The sequence below is a fragment of the Polyodon spathula genome, chromosome 22 (genome assembly GCF_017654505.1).
Source record: "Polyodon spathula isolate WHYD16114869_AA chromosome 22, ASM1765450v1, whole genome shotgun sequence".
Lineage (NCBI taxonomy): Eukaryota > Metazoa > Chordata > Actinopteri > Acipenseriformes > Polyodontidae > Polyodon > Polyodon spathula.
This window is the reverse complement of record NC_054555.1, coordinates 26,298,209-26,325,612: the sequence shown is the minus strand read 5'-3', so window position 1 is coordinate 26,325,612 and position 27,404 is coordinate 26,298,209. Positions and strand designations below refer to the sequence as shown.

The following is a 27,404-nucleotide window of genomic DNA, read 5'->3' as shown; positions in this document are numbered from 1 at the left end:
TACACACACACACACACACACACACACACACACACACAGCCGTGAAAAAGTATTTGCCCCCTGTGTGATTTTCTGCATTTTTGCACATTTTTCACATTGAATTTGGTCAGATCTTTTTGTGGGTTGTAGTAGTGTATAGTTAACTCAACCCAATTAAAAGGGATAATTAGGGTCAGCTGTTTGAATACTTTGGTTAACAATCAGGCCTGATTTGGGCCAGCCCTGCCCAATATAAATCTGACTAACTTTGACCCTTACCACAAGAGTGAAGTTGTCTGCACACAGGTTCTAGAGGCACATCATGCCACGATCAAAAGAAATTCCTGAAGACCTCCAGAAAAAAAGTTATTGATGCCCATCAGTCTGGAAAGGGTTACAAAGCTCTGGGGCTCCACCAAACCACAGTCAAAGCCATATTGTCCAAATGGAGAAAGTTTGGCACAGTAGTGAATCTTCCCAGGAGTGTCCGTCCTGCCAAAATCTCTCCAAGAGCAAGGTGTAAAATCATCCAGGAAGTCACAAAGAACCCTAGAACAACATCCAGGGATCTGCAGGCCTCTCACCTCAGCTAAGGTCAGTGTTCATGACTCCATCAGAAAGACACTGGGCAAAAATGGGATGCATGGCAGAGTAGCAACGCAGAAACCACTGCTCACTAAGAAGAACATGAATGCTTGTCTCAAGTTTGCCAAAAAGCACCTGGATGATCCTCAAGAGTTCTGGAACAATGTTCTGTGGTCAGATGAGTCAAAAGTGGAACTTTTTTGGCCAACATGGGCCACGTTATGTCTGGCGAAAACCAAACACTGCACTCCACAGTAAGAACCTCATACCAACGGTCAAGCATGGTGGTGGTAGTGTCAGGATTTGGGGATGCTTTGCTTCATCAGGACCTGGACGACTTCCCATCATTGAAGGAACCATGAATTCTGCTCTGTATCAGAGAATTCTACAGGAGAACGTCAGGCCAGCCGTCCGTGAGCTGAAGCTGAAGTGCAGCTGGGTCATGCAGCAAGACAATGATCCAAAACAAACAAGCAAGTCTACACCAGAATGGTTGAAGAACAAGAAATGTAACGTTTTGGAATGGCCTAGTCAAAGTCCAGTCCTAATCCCCATCGAGAGGTTGTGGCAGGACCTGAAAACAAGCAGATTATGCTCTCAAACCCACAAATGTCACAGAGCTGAAACAGTTCTACATGAAGAAGTGGGTCAAAATTCCTCCACGGCACTGTAAGAGACTGATAAATAAACTACAGGAAGCGTTTGGTTGCAGTTATTGCTGCTAAAGGTGGCGTAACCAGTTACTGAGTGTAAGGGGGAAGATTACTTTTTCACACGGGCATTGGGTGTTGCACAACTTTCTTTAATAAATAAATGAAATAAGTATCAAAATTTGGTGTTATTTGTTCACTCACGGTCCCTTTTATCTAATATTAAATTTTGGTTGAAGATCTGATAACTGTCAAATATGCAAAAATGCAGAAAATAGTAGGAAATATTAGGGGGGGAAATACTTTTTCACAGCACAGCAATATATATATATATATATATATATATATATATATATATATATATATATATATATATATATATATATATATATATATATATATATATATATATACACACACATACACATACACACATATATATATAGTTTTTTTTTATTGTATAAATCCCTTTTATTTAGTAGAGGCATCAATAAAAATAACAGTTATTATTGCTGCCAGAATAGCTGAATTCTAGCAGCAGGTTTGTATTTGTATTGAAAGCTTTCGGTTTGCTGTGTAAAGTCTCATTTGCTGTGTGGAAGCAGCTGCCCCTGTTCTTGAAAGGGAATGGCACCTGTACAGTGACACTCGTGTGTTTCATTCTCAGCCGTGTGTAAATTCACTTCCTCCCTCCTTTAACAAGCCCTGGTAAAAGCAGGCCGACAGCTCATTCTGTGATTATTGACTACTCTGGGATTTGTGAACGGCTAGCACAGCACTGACTGCTTGGTGCTTGACAGATGTGAAACGGAAGAGGAGAACGTAGAGCAGTGCTTGATGAGTACCTGAACTAATGTGAACAAGACTGGCTGTACGTGTCTGTTTAATATCAGCATTTGTAACCGATTCAGGGTTTCCATGCATGGCTGTTTGTGGTTACATATACAAACACTCTCGTACACATAGGGCAGAGGTTAAACCTTTTAAAAAGCAGAACAAGCTTAAGATATTACACTAGAAATGGAATTGTGGAACACAACTTAATAGGGATCATGCATTGGAGCACACAGAAGGCGGATCTTACAGTAAGAAGGTAAACATTTTCTGTGTATTAGGCTACACAGATGTTATATAGGGGCATACCCAACACTAGGACCAGTGAACTGGTCTGTTGTGTTTAATTACAAAAGATCTGCAGTGTTGAAAGAGTTATTAATACACATTTTTATTGATATATAAAACTACATTATTGTATTTGTACTCTGACAAATCACTTTCCCCAACACATTTAAGATTCATATTGTATCACCAGTTTGTATTGCAATAATGTCTTAGCCCTTTCCCTGTCACATGGCTTTTCAAAAACTGAAGCCCAACAGCGACACCTTCTGGCTGTGATTGGAAAGGAACAAAAAGGGCATGGAAAATTCTAGAAGCCATTCACAATTTGGTTTCACTTCATCACCAGCATTACAAAAATATTCATGAGATCTGAGTGAAATCAGAATAGATCCTTTTATAAAATCTTAACCAAGGTTGATCCAATATTTAAATAAATTCTAAATCTACAGTCTACTGTAGCTAAACCTTGCTTACCAAGTCAGTGTACACAGAAAACAGGTAACAGATGTGATAAAAACACATTCGCTGTCCTTTTTACTTTCTGATGCTTGACATATTGATTATGCAAACACGTATCTTTCTAAAAACCTATACCGTGGGCTGAAAAAAAAATACTGATTATTGAAATATACTGACTACTGACTATTTTAAAAAAGACTTCCATAAAAGACACTTTGTAAACACAGACTTTGTGTTTTGTTGTTTGTCTGATGTGGTTTCTAACTTGGTTTAGATTTTCTGAACACTGTTTTGAAATGTTTTCCCCTCAAAGCAGCTCTGAATCTCTTGATTAAATCTATCATTTAGAAGACAATGTGATTGGGCGCAAACAACAAAGGCATTGCAAATCCCTGCCTTCCATCTCCTGGTGTTCCTTCAGGATTCCAGCACAGCTACAGCAACATCCACAGAGCGCAGTACTTCACATCTGCCGTGTGTAAGAAGCAAGACAGGAATCGATATGTGAAAACATATACTGGATTGCTGTACTGGGAGGTAGATAGTAGCGGGGGGTGTAGTTTTGGAACACCCTGGTAATCTAAAGTAGGGCTCAAACTCCCAACAGGGTTCCATGCACCCTGGGAATGTGCCTGCAGTCTGCTGCTATATTGTATTCTGTAATCCTCCTTGATATTAAAGACCTAAACTGGTGAGAATGTCTAGCACTCCCCAGACAGTCTGCAGGAAAAGAAATGTGCAGAGCTGTGGAATATGCATGAGACGGCGGCCCTAGGTTCCAGACTACTGGGCCTGCCACCTTGCTTTCTTTTGGTGATCACTCACAGAATCACATTAAAATCAGGAGTCCGGTTTTATCGGCGTAAATTTGGTATAGATTTTTTTTTTTTTAAAAACACATATGGATAATATTCTATGCTGAGGTTCTGTCACAATGGAAGGACTATCGTTTAGGGCATCGCGTGTGCAATGACAAGCCTGTAAGATCTGATATGAGAAATAATCTGTACAGAGTAAACTGCTATATTTGAGTCTCATAATATGTGTAAGGAAACTGAAAGGGCCCAATCAATCCTTACAACATTGTCATTTGTAAGCTCTCCCAGGGCTCCAGTATGGTAATGAATCTGCAGTGGCATTACCAGGTTGCCATTGGAAACAGACTGCATGGGAATGCTTAAGCAATGCTGGCCTCAATAAGATGGAGAAATGGCTCATTATTTTCAATAACCAAGTAAGTGGGTCTTGCTGCCCTCAAGGTTGCTTCTGGGTCTCAGTCCTGTCCCTTGGTTTATATCACGTTTCTCTACAGCCCCAGAGCTGCATGCACACAGTATGCAGTAGTAGTCTCTCTATGAGGGAGTGATCTTTATAGATGTGTGTTGGAAATAAAATATGCTGGGATTCCTTATAGAGACAGGGAGTCCCTCTATGCGGGTTTTGTTGTATATTGATCACACATGAATCTTTATAGCCATGATTGGAGTATTCTTCCCTCATCCTATAACCTTTGAACAAGGGAGTTACTTTCCAGTACTGTACACAAGCCTGTCCTTTTAATCTGGAAACACCTTCTACTCTGCAGACCATAACGAACCTTACCCTTGGACACCTGTTCTAGGAGCAAGGCTATTAAAGAAACGATCAACAAAAGACAAATCGCTAGTTTTACACTGGGTAAACATGCGGACAATGAGGCAGTCTAGCTTGTACACACAACAAGCCTCTGTGCATGGACCACAGCCATCCAAACTAGCAGCTTAACCACTGTACAAAAAAAGAGAGCCAGGCTCATTTGCACAAGCATTTACAGAGCTTCTAACCTGGGCTCGCCTCCAGTGCACCACAACACTGCACTTTACATTTGTGATGGGATTGCAACCCCACGGCATTGAAAAACTGTAGAAAAACCCAGTGCGAGTTCGACCTTCGAGACCGTCGCAGCACCCCATTGCATTCCCTTTCCCTTCCACCACGACCCCTGCTGCATGGCTTGCTTCCTGGTTTATCATAGTTAGATTCAGGAAACCTGGCACATCACAGCACCCAAGAGCCAGCCGCATCATCTGAAATGACACACAATCTTTTGCAGGGCACCCCCAAGCTAATGAGCTGCCTTTTTTTTTTATTCTTCAGCATTCACACCTTTCAGTGGTCAGCCAGGGCAATCACACAACCTGGAGACAAGAAACAGAAACACACAGAGAGAAAGGGGGGGGGGGGGACCACCCCATTGTTCCTTGGCTGTTTCTCCCCCTCCCCCACCATACCCATACCAGCTAGCCTCTGGGTCCAGTAGAAACACACTCCTGTAGCTGCCCTGCTCAAAACAAGGGCTGCAAAACGGCTTGAAAAAAATCACATCAGCATGCATGGCGGTCTTCAAGTCTCATCTTGGATTTCAAGAGTTCTAAACACAGTTGAGGACAAAACTAAACCCTCTGAAAGCAGCGCGTCCACTGACTCCCTTTAGCACCTGCGGTCTCGGCTTCATATGGGGACCATGTTTCATGCATGAATGGCATCTGTAACTATACTCTATGAGCAAGTGAAACCTGACACAGATATTCCACGGCAGCGGCTCGGACAACCACAAGGTAGAGTCTGCATACTGTGCATGAGAAAATAAGGAGGTTCAGGCAGCTAAATGATTGACAACTGCACACACACACACCTGTGTACGCTGCAAGACATCTAGTACAGTTACTAAAGTATCTATAAACTATTTGTTTGAAACAGGCCTTTTGCTTCAGAAATATGGGTTGCGTACTGTTGTAACATTCAAATTAAAAACTGTATGAAAAGCACGAGGTGTCTTGTGGACAATTAGAGTAAAATGGCGTATTTGTATTCAAACAAAGCTGTGACATGCATGTGCAACCCCTTTAAAAACCCTGCAATCATCTTTTTATTTGATATGTTCACTTGAATTGCGAAAGGCACTGTATAAAATACAGTATTAGAAAGGGTTTAGAGTAAATGATTTACTGAGTAATGGAGGACAATAGCCTCCTCATGTTTTAAAGAATGCACACTCCCTTGCAACCCTTATAAAAGTTCCCCACGGTAAAAGCACAGCAAAGTTTCAGAAAGCATAGTAAAGCAGAGGGAGATACTGTAAATAATAGCAAGGTATGGTAGGTAAAGCATATTAATAAACACGGCAAACCAATTCATATTATAAAACATGGAAAAAGCATAATAAAACTGCAAAAACACCACAGTAAACTTTTATAAGGGAACACACTTATCTGCCCAACAGAAAGGCCACAGTACTATAGTAGTTACTCATTTCCTCACAAAGCACGTGATGCAGTGCCTTTGTGTGGCCACTGATGTTACTACTACAGCTCAAAAGGGCCACACATGAAAGCAACCCCACCGTATCTAGCATTAGAGAAATGCAATTTCATAAAGACACACATGTACCCTTCCACCATCCCCCACCCCCATCCAAAAAAAAAAAAAAAAAAAAAAAAAAAACACACAATCCTGGAGAAACGTTTTTTTGGTTACACACAGTTCAGGCTACACTGCCACGATAGTGAAGCAAACCATGTGGAAAGTCAATAAACCATACATCAAGGGCATGGAAAAGCAGCCTCGTGGTGAAAAAGAAACCAAAACGTCCTCACTTTTGTTCTAAAAAGCCAGGAGCAGGCAGCTGCGCTGAAAAAGAAGAGCCTAGCCTAGCTGCATTCACTCCAGTCGCATTGTTCCACCCCTCCACCCCCCCAGCCCTTCCTCTCACTGCTTTCAAGTCAAGTATGGCAGGAAAATGCTCTCTGTAGGTAGCAGGCTTTCACAAAAGCAATTAGAAATGCTGGATTCTGACCTGATCCGTTTCTGAGTCATAATCCTCATCATCTGCACTCAGTGACATTGCCATTTCTTTTTCATTATGGGCCCGGCTTGAAGCAAACTGGCATGGCTGGAAACAGAGAGTGCTGTTGTAATAAGGAGCCTCCTTCGCTGTACGAGAGGAGGCAGTGACACAGCCAGACACAAGGGGGGGGCTCATGAATATTCAAAGCCAGTCAGGAAGGGGGTGGGGCAGCGTTGGGCAACCAATCACAGACTGGGTTGCTATTACAAGCGCACAGAGCAAACTGGGAGGGATCAGAGAGACAGAGGAGAAAGAGAGAGAGGCACGTGTAGGAAATCATTAAATCTGGCTTCTCAAGAAGGACTCCTCAGTAAGAACAGGTCTGTTTGGATTAACCGCTCCAGCTTCCAATCCATTGCTCCTGGATTGACTGCTCTTCTCTGCTCTGGGAGTTACTGCTAATTTCTCCAGCAAACCATGAGCTGCTGTGCCCTAAGATTGCAATTTACAGGCAGGGTAAGAATGCCAAAGCATGTTCAACACGACCCCATCTCCTTCTATATTTTAAAATGCCACAATCAATACTGTCATAGTGGAGCCGATTGTGTCCATTTTCATTGATTTTAAAATCAGTGTGCTGGTCAGGATTACAGAAAGCAGAGCACAGGAGACAAAAAAACACTACTTTGATAGATCAGCATTTAGAGGAAACCTGTTTTTATTTATTTATTTAATCCTTGTTTTAGCCCAAGTGGTTCATGGAGATGTTATCTTTTGTATGCCTTTTGTATGCCTGTTGACCCCACCAGGACCCAGCCATGACCTTTAATTAAACCATACTTTTAAATCCACATTTCACACACCAACTGCTAGTTACAAAAGGAAGGTGCCACCTGCAGCTTTAAAACAAAAGCTCTGATTTACATGCAGCCTTTTTAATCCCCACCAGTTGTGAAGGGTGGCAGCGTCAACAGGCATACAAAAGATAACATCTCCATGAACCACTTGGGCTAAAACAAGGATTAAATAAATAAATAAAAACAGGTTTCCTCTAAATGCTGATCTATCAAAGTCAACCTACAGACATCTATGGTACAGCTTCAGCCCATGCATTCAGATAAATGTTGGGGTTTTCATCATTCCTGCACCAAATAAATTATCATAAAATGTGCCATCAATACAAAGAAACATTAACAAGTCTTGCTAATGTTTTACGAATGCACTGTAAAATAAGTTTAAAAAAACTGGTGTGCTGAAATAAAAAGGATACCAAATACACCAGGGCATAGTGACATATATTTCTGTCCATATGGGCTACAATTATAATATAGTGTATGATCACCATGGACACCAATACAGAATCGGCATAGGTGCAGATCTCCACCGCACTCCATGAAAATGATAGCTGCTTTATTCCGGGTATTTTTCCAATTAAAATCTGATTGTCAGGAGAGGCAGACAGGCTTGTTAAAGTTTATAAGTAAACCTCTTAACATGGTTTGCATTCAAATTCAGATTTAACCGGAGGTATAATCGTTATCGATGTCAAGCGTACAAGAAGTAAAACCTGTTCTAGTGTCTAATTTACATAATCTATAATCCCACGGTGTTGTAGTGCTGCTGTGCGGCATTATTAATGACATCTTAAGGCTGTGTACTAATACAGAAATCCTCGGGTGCGCAACTTCGAGGGCCATTCCACATCAGGCGTTACAGGGCAGCAATTAAATGATGAACAGATTAATACCTGAAGAGGCTTTAACTGGTTCAATCAAGTAAATAAGCACATGGTTGTAACACATACCTGGGCTTTTTCTTTTTTTTTTTTTTTTAAATCACAAGACAAGACATGTAAACCCATAGTACCGGTCCATTCCGGTTTGTGGTTTTAATTTCTAATATATGTTAAAAAACACAAACTCAAATTTAACTTAAGAAACAGAATTTCATTTGTATTTGGTATTATCTGCATTATCAATATTTGCAACAAGCTCCAAATATCATCCACAAACTGGTCACATTTATGCCACTGTTACTAGTGATTGCAAACTTTAAAAAAATAATCAAAACTCGTGTCAGGTTTCAAGTATCACTAAAACATCCCAAATACAAACAGATATAAAATGAACCTGTAAAGCAGTCAATAACTGAACCACAGCGCCCCCTTAGACACATGTACTCCCCCCACCTTAAACCCAACCCAACCCATCCAGCGATGCTCGACTGGATTCAGAACGACCCAAAACCCAGCTGTTTCCATCCCACCCTTGAGCCACAACACAATCAAACAACCGAGGGATATTCACAGCTGTATCCATTAACGACGTGCACACAGGCACCCATCAACACGGACACATTCCCAGCCTAAAGAGCCAGTGCCAGGTCTGTATTGGTGTCCATGGTGACCACACACTATAGTGACACTGTGTGATTGGAGTCTTCTCATCCGATACCCATTTTCCCAATAGAGTTTACAGGGGTGTTGGGCATCATTTCAAGATCTTATTAGAGCCACTCTCGGTAATTAACTGGTTAGGACTGCTGGCTGTTTGTCTTCCAGACTGACTCAATAAAAATTCAAAATTAAAATAGAAGCCTTAGTAACTAACTTTTTATTTTCTAGAAAGATCTAGTCAGTAAGTAAACGTAACTGTTTCACCAGAATTACCCTCCTCAGCGCTAAGCAACCTGCACTCCCCTGTCAGTGCAATAAATAAAGCGGTTGCTGAGATCTGCAGCTGGAACAGCAAGTCGATCGCTTTGTCTTACCCCAGCATTTCTAAGGGCTTAGTCACAGGTTATCAGCTAGAACCAGGCATTAGGAAAATACTGCAACCGAAACATGGCTCTCTAGAAGATACCGCTGACATGATTCACTTTGTCTAGTCAATTTATTTCTCATTAGAAATAAGATACTGAAGGAGTTCAAGCACTGCAATTTATTTTATTACGAATGTGAATTCAAAAGATGTGGTCACTAATATCACTAGATACAGCCAATAAATATCTAGGCACAGTATAACGAGATAAGGAAAACTAAAAGGAAATTAACATCTCCCCCTTGCATATGCACTTAAATAAAACGTACAGTTAGACTTGTGAATGGCCTGAATATCTTTCATGCAAGACAGCTTTATTAGGAGTTTGATTAGGTTGTGCTATGCAGTTTTACAATGGCAGGAACACATTCAGTTTGAAAGAATGCAAGGTGAACATACAAGACTCCCATTGCACAGCTGTTTAAATTTCAGGCTTCACTGTGAACTAAACTGGAAACACCACAGCCTGTGTCCTCTAGGGCAGTGATTCACAAACTTTTTTTTTTTTTTTTTTTACCTGAGGCCCACCTGTTCATCTGCATTAAGCACCACAGCCCACTATTAGCACTTTCGTTATTCTATATTTAAAAAACACATGGCATGTTGTTTCTCCCGTGGCCTGTGGTCCACGGCACACAGTTTGGGAAGCTCTGCTCTAGGGTTTACTCCGTGGATCGAGTTGCTCTGCAATGGGAGTCTTACCGGCCCCCGTCATGACTGCAGCTCCTTTTACCTTTACTGTCTTCTTGGGCCAACACACCACAGGCACCCCTGTAATAGCCAGCTTGGGGTCATCATCTGCGTGCTCCTTCAGAACAACCTGTCAACAAAACATACAAGACGCTCTCGTGAACCTTGAGAAAACATATGAAGAACGGGCTGGAAACGCCTTCTCATCACAGCGAATGATTCTAACCAGACGCTGACCCGTCGCACTGCATGTGATAAATGCATTCGTCAATAAATAGTGTATACTTTTATGCAAATAAATTAACGAATAAAAAATTGATTCTGGACTGCTGAACCCTTCTGGCACTGCTGCAGACTTCTTCCTTTTAATGTATTCGCATGCTTGTTGCAAAGCCAAAAAAAGACACATTTCTATTCCCAAAATACCAATGTGTTAAACTCCACCGAATGTCAACTTTGTTTCTATTTGGCGGCAAAGTTAAAAAGCCAGAACATTATATCTTGAGACAGTCAGCTAGTGATCTGAGGAAACGGAAACACACACACAGTCCCAATGTTGTTGTGATCTGGAACAGTCCAGCAGACAGCTGTTTGTGCAGAACACTTCTATTTTGAGCAAGCTGCATCCCAGGTTTGTAACCAACACTGACACAAAGTCCAAATATAGCAGTCAGCGGGAGAGAGTAGAACGTGTAGACTTGTGTAAGTTACCAAATGGGAACAGTTTGGTTGCACTTAAGATCACATAAATAAGTCAGAGAGATGGCGCAAAGATTATTCCTTGTGTGTAAAAACGCTTCAAAACAGCTACAACATTTGAAAGCAACAGCCAAAACATTTCTCTACTTGACTTGGTTTTATAGCTCATTAAGATCTGAACTGAAAGGTATAGTGACTCTACTGACCTTCATGTCCTCCAGCAGCACCTGTGGGTCTTTGATCCCCTCAGGGACGCACTTTTTGTTCTCCGGCAGGGACTCCAGCTTCTCCACCAGCGCCTTCAGCCCTTTGAGCTCGAACTCCGTCAGGTGGGTCCACTTGCTTGACGCTTCTGAAACGGGGGATCCCGATGGAGTTTTGGGGAAGTCCAGCGGCGCGGTCGACTTGGTGCTGTCGTCGGAGTCGTTTGACAGAGTCCGTTTCATGTGGCGGCTCCCACCGCCCGAAGGTTTGTGCTTCTTGTCTTTGGTCTCTGGGGAGCAGGAGCCATCCAGCGAGGACCGGACGCTCTTCTCCAGCCCCTCCAGCCTCTCCTCTGTCACCAGAGCATCGCCCGACTCCTCGTCCATGTCTAGTCGAGAATCCGAAGAGAAGCTCTCTGTACTCGGTTTCCTGTCTGCATCTTCCAAAAAGTTTTAAACAAAGTTAATACACTGCATTCTCACCTTCAGAGTCTCGACTTATTTTCATTTTGAATTGAATGAAGCCTGTGTATCCTACTGATGATTCACTCCCTGTGTATTAACATACCTGACACTACCTCAAGTACTACAGTATCTGCAGTGACGACAACTAGAGCATTATCAAAATGTTATACAGAACTGCATGACTGTTGTGAAAAATAAGAAATGCTTCAGCTTGAAGCAGGGATGGAAATAAGACTCCTATTGTGTAGCAGTTTTACTCCTTCCTGATTTTACCAAGAGCTTAGTTAGCCCCTATGCATAGGCAACAAACTCAGGTGTGTCTTATTAAACTCATAGTAAAAACAGGAATGGATCAAACTGCTGTGCAATGGGAATCTTATTTCTTTCCTTGTTAGCATTAGTGCGGTATGTTTCCACGTGTTGCTACAAATGAATAATGTACCTGTAATTTCTCTTTTCACTGTTGACAACTTTTTACATAAGTCTGTTTCAAAGCTCTTTTCAAAATGGCCGCTCTAGTGCACTGGGGTTTGAGGTCTGTCCTCTAAATCAGTATGTTCCTAAACTGGTCCTGAGGGCTCACTGCCTGCTGGTGTTCATTCCAACTGAGCTCTCAGTTACTTAACTAGACCCTTCATTGAACGGATCATTTGCTTAATTATACCTTTTTAATTGTTTTCAGCTCTAACAGTTGCACATTTCAAGTTAACTATAACATTTTAGAAGTAACTTGAACTCTGCAACTGTAAGAGCTGAAAACAATTCAAAAGATCTAATTAAGCAAATGATCAATTCAATGAAGGGTCTAGTTAAGTAACTGAGAGCTCAGTTGGAATGAACACCAGCAGACACCGCTGCAAACACACACAACCATAACAAGCGCTCTGGCTTTTCTGTTCTGCACCACATCATGGATCTTTATTGCTGTGTTACTTGTTTCACAATGTGGGCAATAATCCTGACACTATCAGTGCACTAGAGCGGACATTTCAAAAAGAGCTTTGAAACGGACTTTAAAGTTATAAGTGTAAAAAGATGTCAGGATGTTAATGAAAAGTAACGACAGGCAATTTATTTAAAACAGTTATAGCAACAAGTAGGGACGTGTCACGCTGTATTTTTCGGAACCCTGCTTCTTACCCTAGAAGCATTTCAAGTTGAAAAAGTTAAGACGCTACAGTGCCTTGTGCAGGGAGGCAAGTTAGCACAGCGGAACGCAGTTTCATCACGTCAGTGCTGGCACTTGTATGGCTAATGATTTATTTCGTTCTTTACAAAGAAAGCATTTACTGGACATTTTAAAATGGATTAAAAAAAACATTTATTGTATACGGCACACCAAGTATGACATTTCGCATGCAACAGATCTCTAAGCACTATTGCATTAAATAGACTAGAAGGCAGATTAGAGCCAGTTTAATAGATATGAACAGCGGGTGAACCAATACAGTCACGGTTCTGTGTACCAAGGTTATGAAAATCAAATATCATACAGTAATATATAGACATAAGGATGCACACTGGTGTACTTCACTTGAATTGCAATCCAGTGTTACAACAGTAATGGAATTACACAAAACTGTGTTCAAATAAACATTAAAACATGTAAAAACTTAATCGTGTTTTATTAACTCTAGCACGGCTGCAGAAAACCATTATTCCATGGCCTGGGGGTGCATCAATGAAATACTGCCATGATTAGCTGTCTCTTACCAATTAACATTGAATCCCTCTGGAAGTCCTTGATGAGATGTGAGCGTTTAGTCAAGCAGTACACGTATCTCTCCAAGACATACCAGCACATCTCATAGTAGAAAGGGTAGCGGAATTTGGCATGAACCTGAAACAAATGTTCATTTTCATGTCAGTCACATAATCAGGGTGTCACAGAACTGTCATTATCTTGATCCCCTCCCATATTTAATAGGGGTGTGATAAGGATGGTCACACACAGATGGTAGATTTCTCTTTTTAATTCCATGTTGGCCTGGCGATGTGCAGGCCATTATCACCGAAAAAAGAGGCCCATGTCTGTGCACACTCAAACATTCAAATAGTAGTTGTGACTATATACAGTCCTACCTTATTATTCATCGATCTGACACAGTGAAGTATAGTACTTCTTAGTGTTTTACAGTCAAGACAGCCTCACTGCAAACCGGCAGAATCGTGTAATCAAGCCAGTGCTATAACGCTGCACAATCCAACAGAGAGACGAGGGGCAATGTATAAAAGGTATTTAATGATAATTCTAATTTCAGTTTGTTTTAATTGCCAATTTGGGATACAAGGCAATTTAAGTACTGCCGTGTATATTATACATCTCAGAAAGATCAGTAAAGACCAATTCTACAATTTGAAGAAGATAATTTCTATAAAAAGGTAGTCCTCAAAACGGAAATTTCAAATAATCTGCAGTTTTGAAAAGATTTTGCCATTGTCAGATTAGAGAGATGTCACTTTAACCATAAAACAGCAGAAACCTTTTAGCTGAAATTCTTGGCAAACCCAGAAACCACAGCACTGTCCAAGAGCAGAAACTGGTATTCTGGGAAATTATAGCAGGGTGGATTTTTTTTTTCTGGAAGAGCAATTCAATAAGCGGTCAGACCTGTTTATGGGACAAGGAACACAATTACGTTTTTGAAAGCTGTAAACAGCCGTTTATTAATATAGCCTGAAACTCTGTCATTGAACTAGATGTGATAACATACATCATTACTGCTTCTGCATGAAACATTTCCTTTAACATCCTTAGAAACAAACACACCCACACACACAGAACAAGACCAGAAACAATCCTTTCAGGGTAACCAAACTATGCACAGCACATTTAAAAAAGTGAAAGCACAAAACTATCCAATTCTACCAGTCAACTAGGAACGGTTTTTCTTGGCTAACCCTACCATATACACACACTGTCAAAACAACCAGTAATGGGCGAAGCAAGCAAAGTCACATTTTCAGTTAGATCTCATTATTTTGAATGATGTAAGATAGGAGGATACATTAGGGACTGGGACACACTTTTGGAACACCAAGTCAAATAATAAATCATATTTCAAGTCAATAAAAGCAACTCTGATTTCCCTAGAGAGCACTGCAGGAAACAATATTTGCAAAAAACGTGACTTACAAACAGGACTTCGACTTCACCCCCTCTCCTTCAAAAAGGTTTTCAGCCACATGCCTGGGAATATTAAAGACAATTAACCTCAGCATGCTGACAATTTTATGGAGGGGCACCACTTTGGCTGGTACCAGAGAAATTATATAAAGATATTTTTTTTAAAATACAAAAAGGCATTCATGCATGCAGTGCTCCCATTTTATCATCATTTACATTCAATTTGAGTTCCTATTTTCACCTCCAGTGTAAAGGATTGCATCTCTATAGTTTGATATATGTCACCCCCACTCTCCGAGTATGTCGTCCCCCAGCACACAGGTCAGTAATCTGAACATCCACAATCCAAACTCATCACTGGATCCAAGATAGCCTTGCCTGTTCAACTTTGTTTTTTATAAAAACGCATTTACCAGAATCCCTATCTTTCACTGCCCTACTGTGCACACTTCTTCCTTCAAACATATCAAACGTGTTTGCTCTTAACCAGAAAATCACAACTAGCCTGGTGGACACAACCAAACTACAATCCTGCGACCGACCTGCTTCGGTTGTGTTTTGCAGTCAGAATAAAAAACTACTGATTTTTGTTGGCAGTCAGAAGAAGAAACTAGCTGTGGTTGGTTGAAGTGAATTTAGACAGCATGTAAAACTGGACCAGCAAGACAGTATAAACTGACAAAAAGTGTCTCAGAACTCCAGCTATTCCAAGCACCAGCCGTTGAATGGACACAAGTCCAAGGACAGTCTGAGCTGTGGCAGTCAGTGAGGACCTTCCCCAAATCTCTCCCTGCGGCTACTAGAGGCCTCACTATCTTTTAACGTTAGCTGTATTTAAGTAACATTATAAATGTGGTGTTTTAATCAGGTTATCTACTGTTCGTGATTCGTGCCAGGGGAGTGTGGTTAAACTGAAGAGGTTGATTTGCAATGTGATTAGTTTCCACACAGTTTTGCTGTTGTGTGATCCCATTGAAGCGCATTGAAACCATTGTATTGCTTAAGTATTGTCTTTGGCACAGTTTAGTATAATAGACAGCCAGTCTATTTGTGTGCCAGCATGAAGCACCAGTCAACCGAAGAGCCTCTCTACCAAAGACCCGGGAGTCCAGCTGTGGGTGTCCTGTGAGGAGACCTGCGAGGAGAGGCTGTTGGAGAAAATCCAAACCTAGCAACACTCTGGAAGACGTCAACTGCTAGACCGGTCTGTACCCTCCCCCCAACCACTCCTGCTCCCATTACTACTGTACCTATCTGTCTCACCTCTCCTGCTATGACTGTCTCCCACATCCCTGTTCTGTCCTCTCACTCCCATCCTCCTCTCTCCGCTGCTGCTCCCCTAACACCTCTAACCTCAACCCTCTGCCTCTTACCCTCCCGTTCTCTCTCTCTGGTGACCTCTTCACTCTTCTGCTAACAAAGATGATTTCATCTCTGCCTTTGCCTCCCACCTTTCTCTCGATTTCCTTGCTCGACAATGAAACCTGTCTCCGATAACCCTAACTCCTGCTGCCCTGTCCTCTCTCCACGTCATGTCCCATACTCCTCGTCTCACTGGACAGGGAGGTGAGACAGGTCTCCCTCCCTTCTTAATCTTTTCTTTACCCTCCGACCTCTATCAGCCAATCCTCCACTAACAACCCCTGGAAACTATTCTCCACCTTCTCTCCCCCCCCAAACTCCTGTGACGACTTTGCCTCTTTCTCCCCATCTAAAATCTCCAATATCCAATATAGCATTCTGCCCTTAATGTACTTATTTGCTCCCTATTTTACTGTATTTAACCCTGCACTTAACCCAATCTGTAGTATTTATATTTCATTTGCACTCGTACATAACCCCGATGTAACTATCAACATTGTTCCCTGCTCTTGAACTGCCCCTATATCAAATTGTACTGTGTTTTGAATTTGCTCTCATTAGGACTGAAGTCATTGCATTTTGTATCTTGCTCTTAAATTATGCTGTAATTCTTGTTATGGATTTTTTGTATACAACTAAGTCGCCCTGGGTAAGGGCATCTGCTAAGAAAATTAATAATAATAATAATAATAATAATAACAATAATAATAAGCATTGATTTTCAACGCAGACAGTCCATGACCGAAAAATAAGCAGGAAAACGTAGACCTATTCTATGCAATGAAAAATATAGAAATCCTAAAAGAAACTTAAATCCAGTGGCAAATGTTTCGACTTATTCAGCATCTTCTAGTCAAAATGTCATTGAATTTTAGTTCAGCGCTATTGAGCATTTCGGTAGTTATGAATTAACTGAATATAAAATAAACAAGAACAATAAAAGGTTGAAAATAAAAAAAATACCATCTTGTGTACCAATATCCTTTTCCACATTTGGAATGGTTAAAATGGAATCATTTCCTCACATGGTGAATGATGCAATTTCTTCACCAGTTGTTGGTATCCAGGCATGTGGCACAGTTTAAGCGAGTTTGGATAACTGACTTGCAGCTCTTTAAAATGCCTGTTAAACTACTCCAAACCACTATCTGCACTGTCTGTTTAAAAAGAAAGCCAAGTGACAAACTAGATACAAGTTTTGTTTTTTTGGTGCTGGAAATATATTAACCAAAACTCCTGCAATCCTTCCAAATAAACTGCATGTGTAGAAAGCTATCGGCACGGCATGGGTGCAGTGAAGAATACAATCTGTAAGTGACCACCTTTTACACACAACACCAATGGTAAAACTAGAAGAGCCAGACATGTCCTGCTACTTACCTTGCACCCCTATAACAGTGATCCAGACTGACATTACAGCATGGCTGCTATGTTCAGTGACTCATCCAATCTTAAAACTATGAGTGGTTTATAAAGCCGCTTTCTTCCTAAAAGTTGAGTGAACACCAACAGCTAGACTGGCTATTGCATTGGGGTTCACTACTGAAAGCCATATATTCTTATTGCTGTTTGTATTAAGTGCAACGTGATTGGCTTTAGATTTCCATTATGTATGCCCTGTAATACTGCACTTTGTTAAAAGGGACCTCATTACAGATATTATAATCCCTACAAAATCAGAGCGAGACATCTATTAAAAAAAAAAAAAAAGGGTTTTTAAAATCAGTACTGTAAATTTGCTCTCTACTGTTTTGATTGCACATGATTAATGGTTTTCATATGCATGTAGACATGTTCAAACCTGGCACAATACAACATGCTGGAATTGCCACGCTGCGATGAAGCTTCCCATTAATCATACACATTACTTCCAAATAACAACAATGAAATTTAGTTTCACGATTGTGAAAGGATGTCTTAGGTGCCGCGTTCCTCTTCAATGTGCATTCTCAAACCTGGATTATATTTTATCAGAAATAAATACATAAACAAACACTGTACAATTTGTAAAAGTGTTGCTAATAAAATACTTACCTTTGTCCTGTTCTCAATCTCATAGATGGTCAGCTGCATGGGAATGTTAAAGCTATGCAGAATGTTGCCACCAAACACCAAAGTGTCTTCTGGAGTGTAGACTGCATGGATCCACCCTGCAACCAGACCTCAGCATAAACCTTCACACGCCAATCAACGACAGGCAAAACTAGAAGGCACTACTATCAAAAAAACCTGCGTCGGTTCTGTAATTCACTACAGAACCAGAACCAAACCTCTAAATGATACAATCCAGGGTCTCTTCAGCATGCTTGGGTTGCAATCCCCAACTAGTTTTCTAACGGAGCATCACATGGCTGATAAAACTGATGCATTACGAAAAATGTATTATCCAAAATGCAGTCTCTTAATTAAAGCCTTCAAGAACGTCCACATTTTTTGCATTGAGAAAACTTTATTTTGAAAAAGGCCAGAAGCAAAAAATAAAATGCAAACTTTCAAATACAACTGGAAACATACATGCAAGTAATAGAACATATAGGTAAGGTTCCAAATAGGGCCCCACAGTGAGTAAAATCGATCAATACCGGATTCACTAAGGCTTGCAAAACAAAACCCATGACAATCAATACATTGATGAATTGGTGTTTCTCATACTGAAACATCATGAGTGAAACTGCAGGCTGCCTTTCAAATCACATTACCAGTGAATCAGACTTTCAATTACATTGTCCCAGTAGTGGATATTCTTAGCCTGTCACCCTGGGTAAAAAAAAAAAAAAAAACTTAACGGATCCTGACGATAGACTCGGAGAAAGGGCTGAACAGCTGTCCCAGAGATAGTGGAATCTTGTTTAATTTCAGTTCAATAAACCGGACGATAGGCTGCGAGAGAGGGGTCAGCGGACTGTGAAAGTCAGCACATTTCTGTAGTAACGCAATCACCTCCTGGAAGAGGGCGAAGGAGGAGATGCTGAGATCGGATACACCAAATCATTTCTTATCATCTCTCTCCAACTGTTTAGTATTCAGTACTGCTCCCCTATACATACTGAGACACCTTGAAGAAGAACGCTGGGTAATCTTTAACCTTCTATATTGTCACCATGTCTGTATTGTCACCATGGGCCCCTTGCCCCTGGGACTGAGCAATGAAGCCTTTGTTTTATTTATTTATTTTTAAACACTAAATTAGGGCATTTAGCCAGTTCAGAATGTAATTGACCTGTAATTCGCCCATGGTAATGGAAGCTTTCTCAGACCCCAGAGGAGGTACACTGTGAAAATGCCAAAATTAGCTAATGGTATTCCCAGAGTGCATCAGGAGGTTGGTGCTTACTGAGTAACAATACGATTGATGGACCTCCTGTAAAAATACATTTTTAAACCAATAATGCCCCCCGTTGCAACAATGCTTTAAAACCTCTGTAACACACCGTTTGCAAACAAGCCTCGAAAGACCTGTTGTGCAGGCAATAACGACTGCAGCGGGACGTCTAAAAAGCCTGCATAGATCTTGGGTACCAGCCACGGAGAGACAGTTTAATGCAAAGGTGCTCACAGCTGGTCCAAGTTTGTATCAATCAAAAAGGCCCATTGCTGTGGATTAAAGTAATAAGCAGCAGGGACGTACCAGGAAAGTAATTAACTCACTTTGCAGCTCCAGAGATTACAGGCAGGAAGGAGCCAAACTCCCAGTGACAGCTGGTGCTCAAGTGATGTGGTCTGGCTTACTCAGGGAGGAACAGAGGAACTCCACACCTTGCATGCACAAAGACTAATTGCTTTGTCCCGGAGGTGGCCAATGGCAAGAGAAGCCAGACACTTAATATTTCCAGTGCAATACAATGGTCGCATCAGGAGGAATAAATTAGGTAATCTACTTGTTATAAACAATACAGTGTGTTCTGTAACCAATACTGTTCTCAATACCAGGATGGAAATAAGACTCCTATTGCATAGCAGTTTCACCCATTCCAGGTTTTACTATGAGCTTGATTAGCCACAGTGTATAGGAAACAAGCTCAAGTGTGTCTCATTAAACTCGGAGTAAAACCAGGAATGGATCAAACGGCTATGCAATGGGACTCTAATTACCATCCCTGAATACCAAGTTCTGTTACCTGATGGGATGAAGAACGTGTATCCTTGCTTCAGTTCAATCCTCTCGCACCCATCGACTCTGTCTCCCAGAAACACATCGCTCTGCTTCCCGGACAGGACCCACTCCTCGTACAGCTCCAAATTACGAGGCGTTGGAGGAATTAACCAGAACACCTACATGCAGGGAGACACACATTTGAAGGGGGACATGCAGCCTCTGCATCTCCCAGATTGTGTACTGAAGAATAACTTGTGCTAAAGAATGTCCTTTGTAAGAAACCAGACATATAAAAGACTTGTAATTTAAGAACACAGTACACATACAGTTCCAGCAATGTCTAAATCAGATTGGCAGATTTTATCCGCATTGAAATCAAAAGTAGATGCTATAGTCAAACATATAAATTAAACAGTATCTATTTTACAAAATAGGTGTACATTTCATAAAATGTTCTTGCTCTCACAAATAGCACCAAATTGTGAAAAAAAAACAAAAGAATAAAAAAAATAAAAAAAACAGAAATAATGTTAAAAATCCCCTTTGCTACTACACAGTAAAAGGCACTGCTCTAGCCGAGAAGAGGCCCTCTCTAATGCCTGCATTCCTGCACAGCACATGCTGCAGCATTGACAGATCCAATTCTGCACTCATATCAGCTTGTGCTGCTTGCCAGTGTCCAGCTCGAGGCACAGTGTTTCATAATCCACTGCCACTATCCCTACAGACTTGTTATGCACACAGCTGGCTTTCTCCTGGTTCACAGGTCAGTGCATGCAGAGGAAAGCCTCGTAACTACACCCAGCATCACTGTCTCACACTGGGCGAGGAAAGCAACAGTGAATAGAGGAAGTCAGAGCACTGCAGAGAAAGGGTGGAACTTGCAGGAAGTGGAAACTGCTTCCAATGAGCCCAAAATAAATAAATCACAGCGCTGCCTGCGTGACATGCGTTATTTTCCTGAAATGCAGGCTAGTGTATTAACACTGAAAAAGCATACAGGAGACTATTTGGTGTAATAAAGATATTGGTTTTTTGTTATTTTTTTGTTATTTTTTTTTACTATCAGTCTATAGAGCCAGCTGCCATGTTTTCTACTGCAGGCATGCTTGCCAGCGTAGGAAAACGCTGACATTTCCACTGCTTAATTAACGTTTCAAATCACTAGCAATGGTTTTAAACACCAAGTAATTACACAGCTTGAGAAGCCACAGCTACTGTGGTAAAAGCCAATACAGAAAAAACCTTTTTAGTGTATATTATATAGTATAAGGATTATTAAATCGGATGAATAATCTGGTGATAAAAATCACTGTCTACACACACACATTTTATATATATATATATATATATATATATATATATATATATATATATACATACATACATACATATATATACATTCTCTGCTCATTCAGTGCTTACCTTCCCTCCCCTGTGAATGTGGTACCACACAGATGTGCCCCCGAAATCAATGTGAAAGTCAGTGTAGCAGCCCTTCACACTCATCAAGCAGTACCTGCAAGAGGAACAGGGCGACCTGCAATTAAAGAAACTGAACAGATCCGCTATCCCCTGAAAAAGTCAAAAGATGCCCTTTTTTCTGCTTCAACCCCCATTAGCTGCATGATCCCCTCACTATAGTGGTGCTGATCGTCTGCACGGCTCATGAAGGGAACACCTTCCAACATCTGGAGCCCACACTTTCGCAAGCAGTCAAACGTAATCTTCTTAGAAAACATTACATGCTTAGAATTGACCTCATCTTTTGTTGCCACCCAGTGGCGGAATGAAACTCAATTTCTGCGCATTGATTATAATGCCTATTAAAATAAATAAATAAATACAATTATAAAAAGGACACACTGTATTGGTTGGTATTTTTAAAACACACAATAGCAGCATATAAGGTACTGTAGAAATGCACTGAACCAAAAACGTAAATCTACAGTAATAACCAGGGAAGTATCCCATTACGCACGTACACAGTAATGAGAAACCTGAGCTGGTCTAGCTGTGCAGAGTCAATCCAGTACACCTGCCTGTGCCAAGACAATATTCTACGCATTCACATCAGCTACACACAAATTCCACAATACAAGCTGCGGCAAAGGCAGAAAGCCCTGAAATCACACAGAATTACTCATCCTAACAGGCAACAGCAGTGAACCCCCCAATCCCCCCACCCTTTAGATTTTAAACCCACCCGCTTCTCCTTTCCTCTCAGGGGTCACAGGCCATTTCCAATCATCCTCCTCATCCTCAGATAGGAAAGGCTAGTTTTTATTTTCTCCCTGCCTCCTTCCCTTCGGAGGAGCTTCCTTTAGGCTTGCAATGAAAGAGCTACAGTGTGCAGGCTATGCTCATTATAGCCTTCAGCCGATAGGCTAAGGAGGATCATACCAAGTGGCTGCAGCAGCCTGCAAATCGCTGCCTAGCAACCAGTCTGAGCAGAAGAGGAGGAGGTAGACAGAATGATACGCATTGCTGCTGTCAGAGGAGAGAGAGAGAGAGAGCACGAGAGACAGAGAGAGAGAGAGAGAGAGAGAGACAACCCTGGACTGCAGAGTCCCTAACAATACATTTCTTCACAATTCCACTCTCTCTCGTTTGTAGTTTTTTGTTGTCTGTTTTTCAACGTGAAAAAGCTACTGTAAAAACACACGAGATTCAGAGCCGCAACAGAAGACAGTTACAACGTAACCACTAGCAGACACTTTTGTGTAAATGGCAAATGGCTTGACCCTCCCCAGGTTAATTTGTAATGTGAATGCCTTCCCCAGCAGGTATTCTGCAATACATTAAAGCTACATCTCCCTGTTTGCAAGCTTTACACGTCCCATAGGATAGTTTTTTAAAACTGTACTAAAATGTATGTATGCATCCATTTCCATTTCAAATTTGATGGACGATGGCTGGATTAATATAGGAGTTACAGAACGGCTGTATTTCAATCCAGGATGGTTTAGATCATTAAAAGCAGAGCCCAAAGTCAAAGTCAATGTCAGAAGTGTTGAGGGGAATTTGTAAAACACCTCCTATAAAAGAAATGTGTTCGTTAAATCCTGTAGCTCTGCCACACCTTAGTGAAGGGCGGAACTGGCACAGCAAACTTTATTTAAATGATCTCATGGAAGCTGCAGGTATAGCTGCACTGTATGTTAAATCCCTATTTAGCCATGCTAGGGGTAACATCAGCAGCAGGAGAGAGGGGTTCTTAGCAAACACCAACTATGTCTTCAATTATTAATACCAGCTTTTCGCACATAGTCACATACAAGTCCTGAACTAAAGCAGTGTACATTCCAGCCAAAAGTCAATAAATCAGACTTGGATGGAGAAGCAAGGCAATAAAAGCTCCATGCCCCATTACAGGCTTTCAAAACACTAAATGCATAGACTAAACAGGGCGTGATTTATGAAAAGCAAATATGATCGGCTGGCATGCTTTTTTGCAGACCGTCAGGAGCTTCAACAATTCAGAGCGCGTGCGTGTCATCCCTGCAGCCTCTCAAACTGAGATCCTCAAAAGATCTCACTTCAAAAGCACCTGTAGTTTGACATTCTGCTTTAAACGTGTTCCGTCAGGTTGTGGAAAGGAGAACAGTGAAGAATTGGTCAAATTATTGGCACTGTGTGATCAGCCACTACTTGAGAGCACCTCAAGGGATTTCAATCAGACAGAAACACATGAAAAAAGTGTGTGTGTGTGTGTGTCCGCCTCTCACTTTCATAGGGTCTGGTAGTGGGGAAAGGAATGTATCCTTTATGCTGATGGATGCCGCCCACTCATTTTCAGTAATGAACAGGTCTGGAATCTTCGGCTAGTGTGAGGAGGAAGGGGTTAATGGTTCACAGAAAGGCACAACCCCAGGCTCCTGATTGGACAGCGAGCTCTGGGTTGAACACCAATGACCTTTGATTTCCAACGCTGTCTTTGCACTGCTCTTTCAAGCCGCTCCCTCCCTGACTCTCCCTCCCCAAGCCTAGATAGGATCATTTGATCCCCTTGCACACCAGTTATGCCATTCAGCGGAGTATTCAATAATACATCTGCTTTAACCCTGCCAAACAAAACCAAAGTGCTGAATTACAGAATGCTTAAAGACACCCCACAGCCACATTCAGCTCAGCACAGTCCTAGAAATTTTACATCACCATAGAAACTAATAAGGATGACATCAGTTGCAATGGTTGCCTAATACTCCAAGGTAAATCAGTAAATTACTGCATAATTACAATGGCTGTTTTCACACTTTCAAATAGCAAAGTGTGACTATTACAGAAAGCAGCAAAATAACAAGCCCTGAGGCAAGGCCATTCATGCTGTTCATAATTAAACAGAATGGCATGTGCAAGATACGACACCTACAGCAAGGAGGGTTTCCACTGGGGTCGTCACTTCTTCACTCTGACTCACTCGCTGCTAGGAATATAAAAAAAAAAAAAAAAAAACACACCAACACTTACTTTTGAACTTTGGGGTACTTCATCTCTGAAATGGCATTAGTGGCTTCAATCTGTTTCTCCTTTAAGTGCTGTGGCCACATGTTGTCCACCCAGTCGACCAAATCAACCTGAAACATTAGCAGCATTTACGAGAGAATTATTATCTTTTTATTACAGCATTACTACTTTGGCTGTAGGTGAAATGAGCTGTCATTAGTTCCTGGGGATGGATAGTAAGCAAGCTCCTCAAATTCTCCTCTATCAAACTGACCCCCTCCTCTCTGCTGGTGGTGCTTTTAGAACGAGGGGGAGAGTAACAGCACGCTTGACAAGGACCCAAGATGCTTTTGGAGGCTAGAGAAAAGCGTGTTAATCATCAGTGCCCTTCTTAACTTAAACACATCTAGTAATTCTGAAAAGAAACTCATTAACAAGCTCTGTCTTCGTATGTTTAATACAGAACAGTAATTGCAAGTTTCAATTGCAGTTGTTTTTATGGCACTAGAGCAATTTATTCCAACATTAGCGTTTTATGTGATTTTTTTTATTCATAGAGAGTTATTTTAATATCAAACTGTATTAATATAAATCAGAGCTGGCTTAGAAAACAAGCAATCAAATAAAAAGGTAATGGAGCAAGTACATCTGGAAGAGTTTCATGCACACCAGCCCCCTGTTCCCCACCCTCCCGCAGTGCGGTGATGGAGAATACAGCTCACCACAATGGGCCGCTTGATCAGGCTCTCCAGTTTAGTGTGGCTGAACTCCAGGCTGATGACATTGAAGAGCCGGTCTCTCTCAGACTCGGGGGTCTCGTAATATCGGACAAACTGCGCCATGCTCATCTCCGTCCCCTTCTGGGTGCTGACGTCCATCACGTCCACCGCTCGACGGCTTCCTGCAACAAGAACAAGCTGCATATAAAAGGACAGTGTCTGTTCATGGACACTGAGCAGCTGCCCAGCAGCGAGACACACGCTGCACTCCATCCTTCAAATCCTAGCACAGGCCTGCCTCAATTGGGACAATCACTTACAGTAAAATTAAGTTGTTATCTTCCTGGTACTACTCCAAAGGGAGAAACTTGGTATGGGTATGAAATATCAGTGATTGCAACTAATATATTCTTTCTTCTTATTAAATTCACTTTGTATATCTGGTTTAAGTCATCACATCCTAAGGCGCAACGAACAAGAATCATACATTAGTTAAGATAACCGTGATATTTCAATTAACTCTGTACTAACAAGTGGTATTGGTGGATTGGTATTTCTTATAAGAGTTTACTGTAAAGCCACAAGGGGGAGATAGAGTGACATTAAATGAAGCAGAGGGAAGAGGATTCAAAACATTGTGTGTGTGGGGGGGGGGGGGGGGGGGGGGGGGTGGGGGGGGGGGGGGCACTGCAACTTTCATGGAGCAAAATGCAACAGTTGTAGATTGAAAGATTTTGGAAACAAACAAAAAAAAAAACTGTCCTCCTTCATTAGTACATGTCCTCCTTCATTAGTACATCCCGTACCAGACACCAGTGCTCTTTGAATCTCCACTCTTCAAAGAGATTCCCGAGGCGCTGTCCTCTATACTAGCTGCTGTCATTTCCACTGCCAGATCTCACAGGCACATCAACTCCTCTCGCCTGGTACAGACTGGTCTCAGCTGTTCATCTCCAGTTATTGGCTTCACAGAGCAGTTTGGAGTGTCCTTGTCTAATCACAGCGATAAATAGATTCCATTTTTATGAAGACACAGACATTCATGAACGCTAGAATGAATGCCTCTCCACAACCTGATCTTCCAGGCAGCAGATTCACTGAGTGACCTTCAGCTGTGTGTGGGTCTGTCTTGTCCCGACAGACAAAAATGCCATTTCAGCTGGTTTCACAAACCCGGATGAGCAATGATCTTGCAGTATCTTCTACTACCGTGCAAAAATTGAATTGATTTTATTTTTTCTAAACCATCTCCCCAGCACGGTTTTAAACAAACAGTCAGCCAACAGCCCAGATGTGTTAGACATCACGTGCACTCCCAAAGAAGAATGAAGACAGAACTATGGAACTGAACCAGTTGAATTAAGAGAAAACCAAACCCACTGTTTGGTAGAACTTTCAAAACAGTAGCAGCTGCTTTTTGCAAAACACCCTAAACTGCCGACAAGAACTTTAAGGATTTCTAACAAATACACACACAATGTTATTTCATAAAACCGAAATGCCAGCGTAGCAAGACAATCTCATAATCTGAAACTGAAATCCATTTGAAACCCCTGCTCCTAAAATAACAGTGCTGATTAAGCAACTGAACCCATGCCTTCCTGTTACTCTCACAGGTCATGTGAATTGTGATTCTGACAAAAACAGTTGCTGAATGCTGCAGACAGCCAGTCCTGACAGCTTGTTTAGACAGCTCCAAGATTCACTGACGTCACTGGTTCAGGGACTGTCCGCTAAACAACGATTAACAAGCTATTTTTTGCTTGTCTATGAATAAATATGAGATACCTTAAAAAGGCACACTTTACATTGTTTTATTTTCCAGAACTCCATTTCTTAACTGTTCCTAATCTGTGCAAGTTTTGAATTGCTTTGATTTAGAACATTTGCCATGCTTACTAAGTATTCCAGTAATCTGTAAAGGAATCATCAAGGCTGACTGAGCAGAAGTGATTAGGGTTATGCCATGTACAAGAGAGCACGGTGCAACATGAATATGCATTCCCATAACCTGCAGATATTTATCACTTGTTATTTCTTCTTTCGTGCTTTTTTTGGTATCTGGTAGTTTCCCTTATTTTCCTATTTCTAAAGTATTATTGACAAAAAAAAAAAAACACTATGAAATGATGAGAAGCAGCTTTGAAACGTGGCCCC

The 27,404-nt window shown here is 41.3% G+C and overlaps 1 protein-coding gene across 8 annotated transcripts in view; it reads right to left on the bottom strand.

The window, feature by feature from the left end:
• The window catches only part of LOC121296893 (lysine-specific demethylase 2B), a 44,490-nt gene that overhangs the window by 12,905 nt on the left and 4,181 nt on the right, over positions 1-27,404 (bottom strand). For 6 of the 8 annotated variants that reach the window (XM_041222798.1, XM_041222795.1, XM_041222791.1 and 3 more), the window contains exons 5-12: positions 25,251-25,429; positions 24,553-24,659; positions 21,508-21,601; positions 20,105-20,258; positions 18,021-18,136; positions 13,211-13,337; positions 11,036-11,472; positions 10,174-10,260 (exon numbers count right to left, since the gene is read on the bottom strand). In XM_041222798.1, coding sequence (XP_041078732.1) covers positions 10,174-10,260; positions 11,036-11,472; positions 13,211-13,337; positions 18,021-18,136; positions 20,105-20,258; positions 21,508-21,601; positions 24,553-24,659; positions 25,251-25,429 — 1,301 coding nt within the window. Of the gene's footprint in view, positions 1-10,173; positions 10,261-11,035; positions 11,473-13,210; positions 13,338-18,020; positions 18,137-20,104; positions 20,259-21,507; positions 21,602-22,288; positions 22,407-24,552; positions 24,660-25,250; positions 25,430-27,404 lie in introns of those variants that run through there. The other 2 variants (XM_041222794.1, XM_041222799.1) reach the window with 2 other exon arrangements.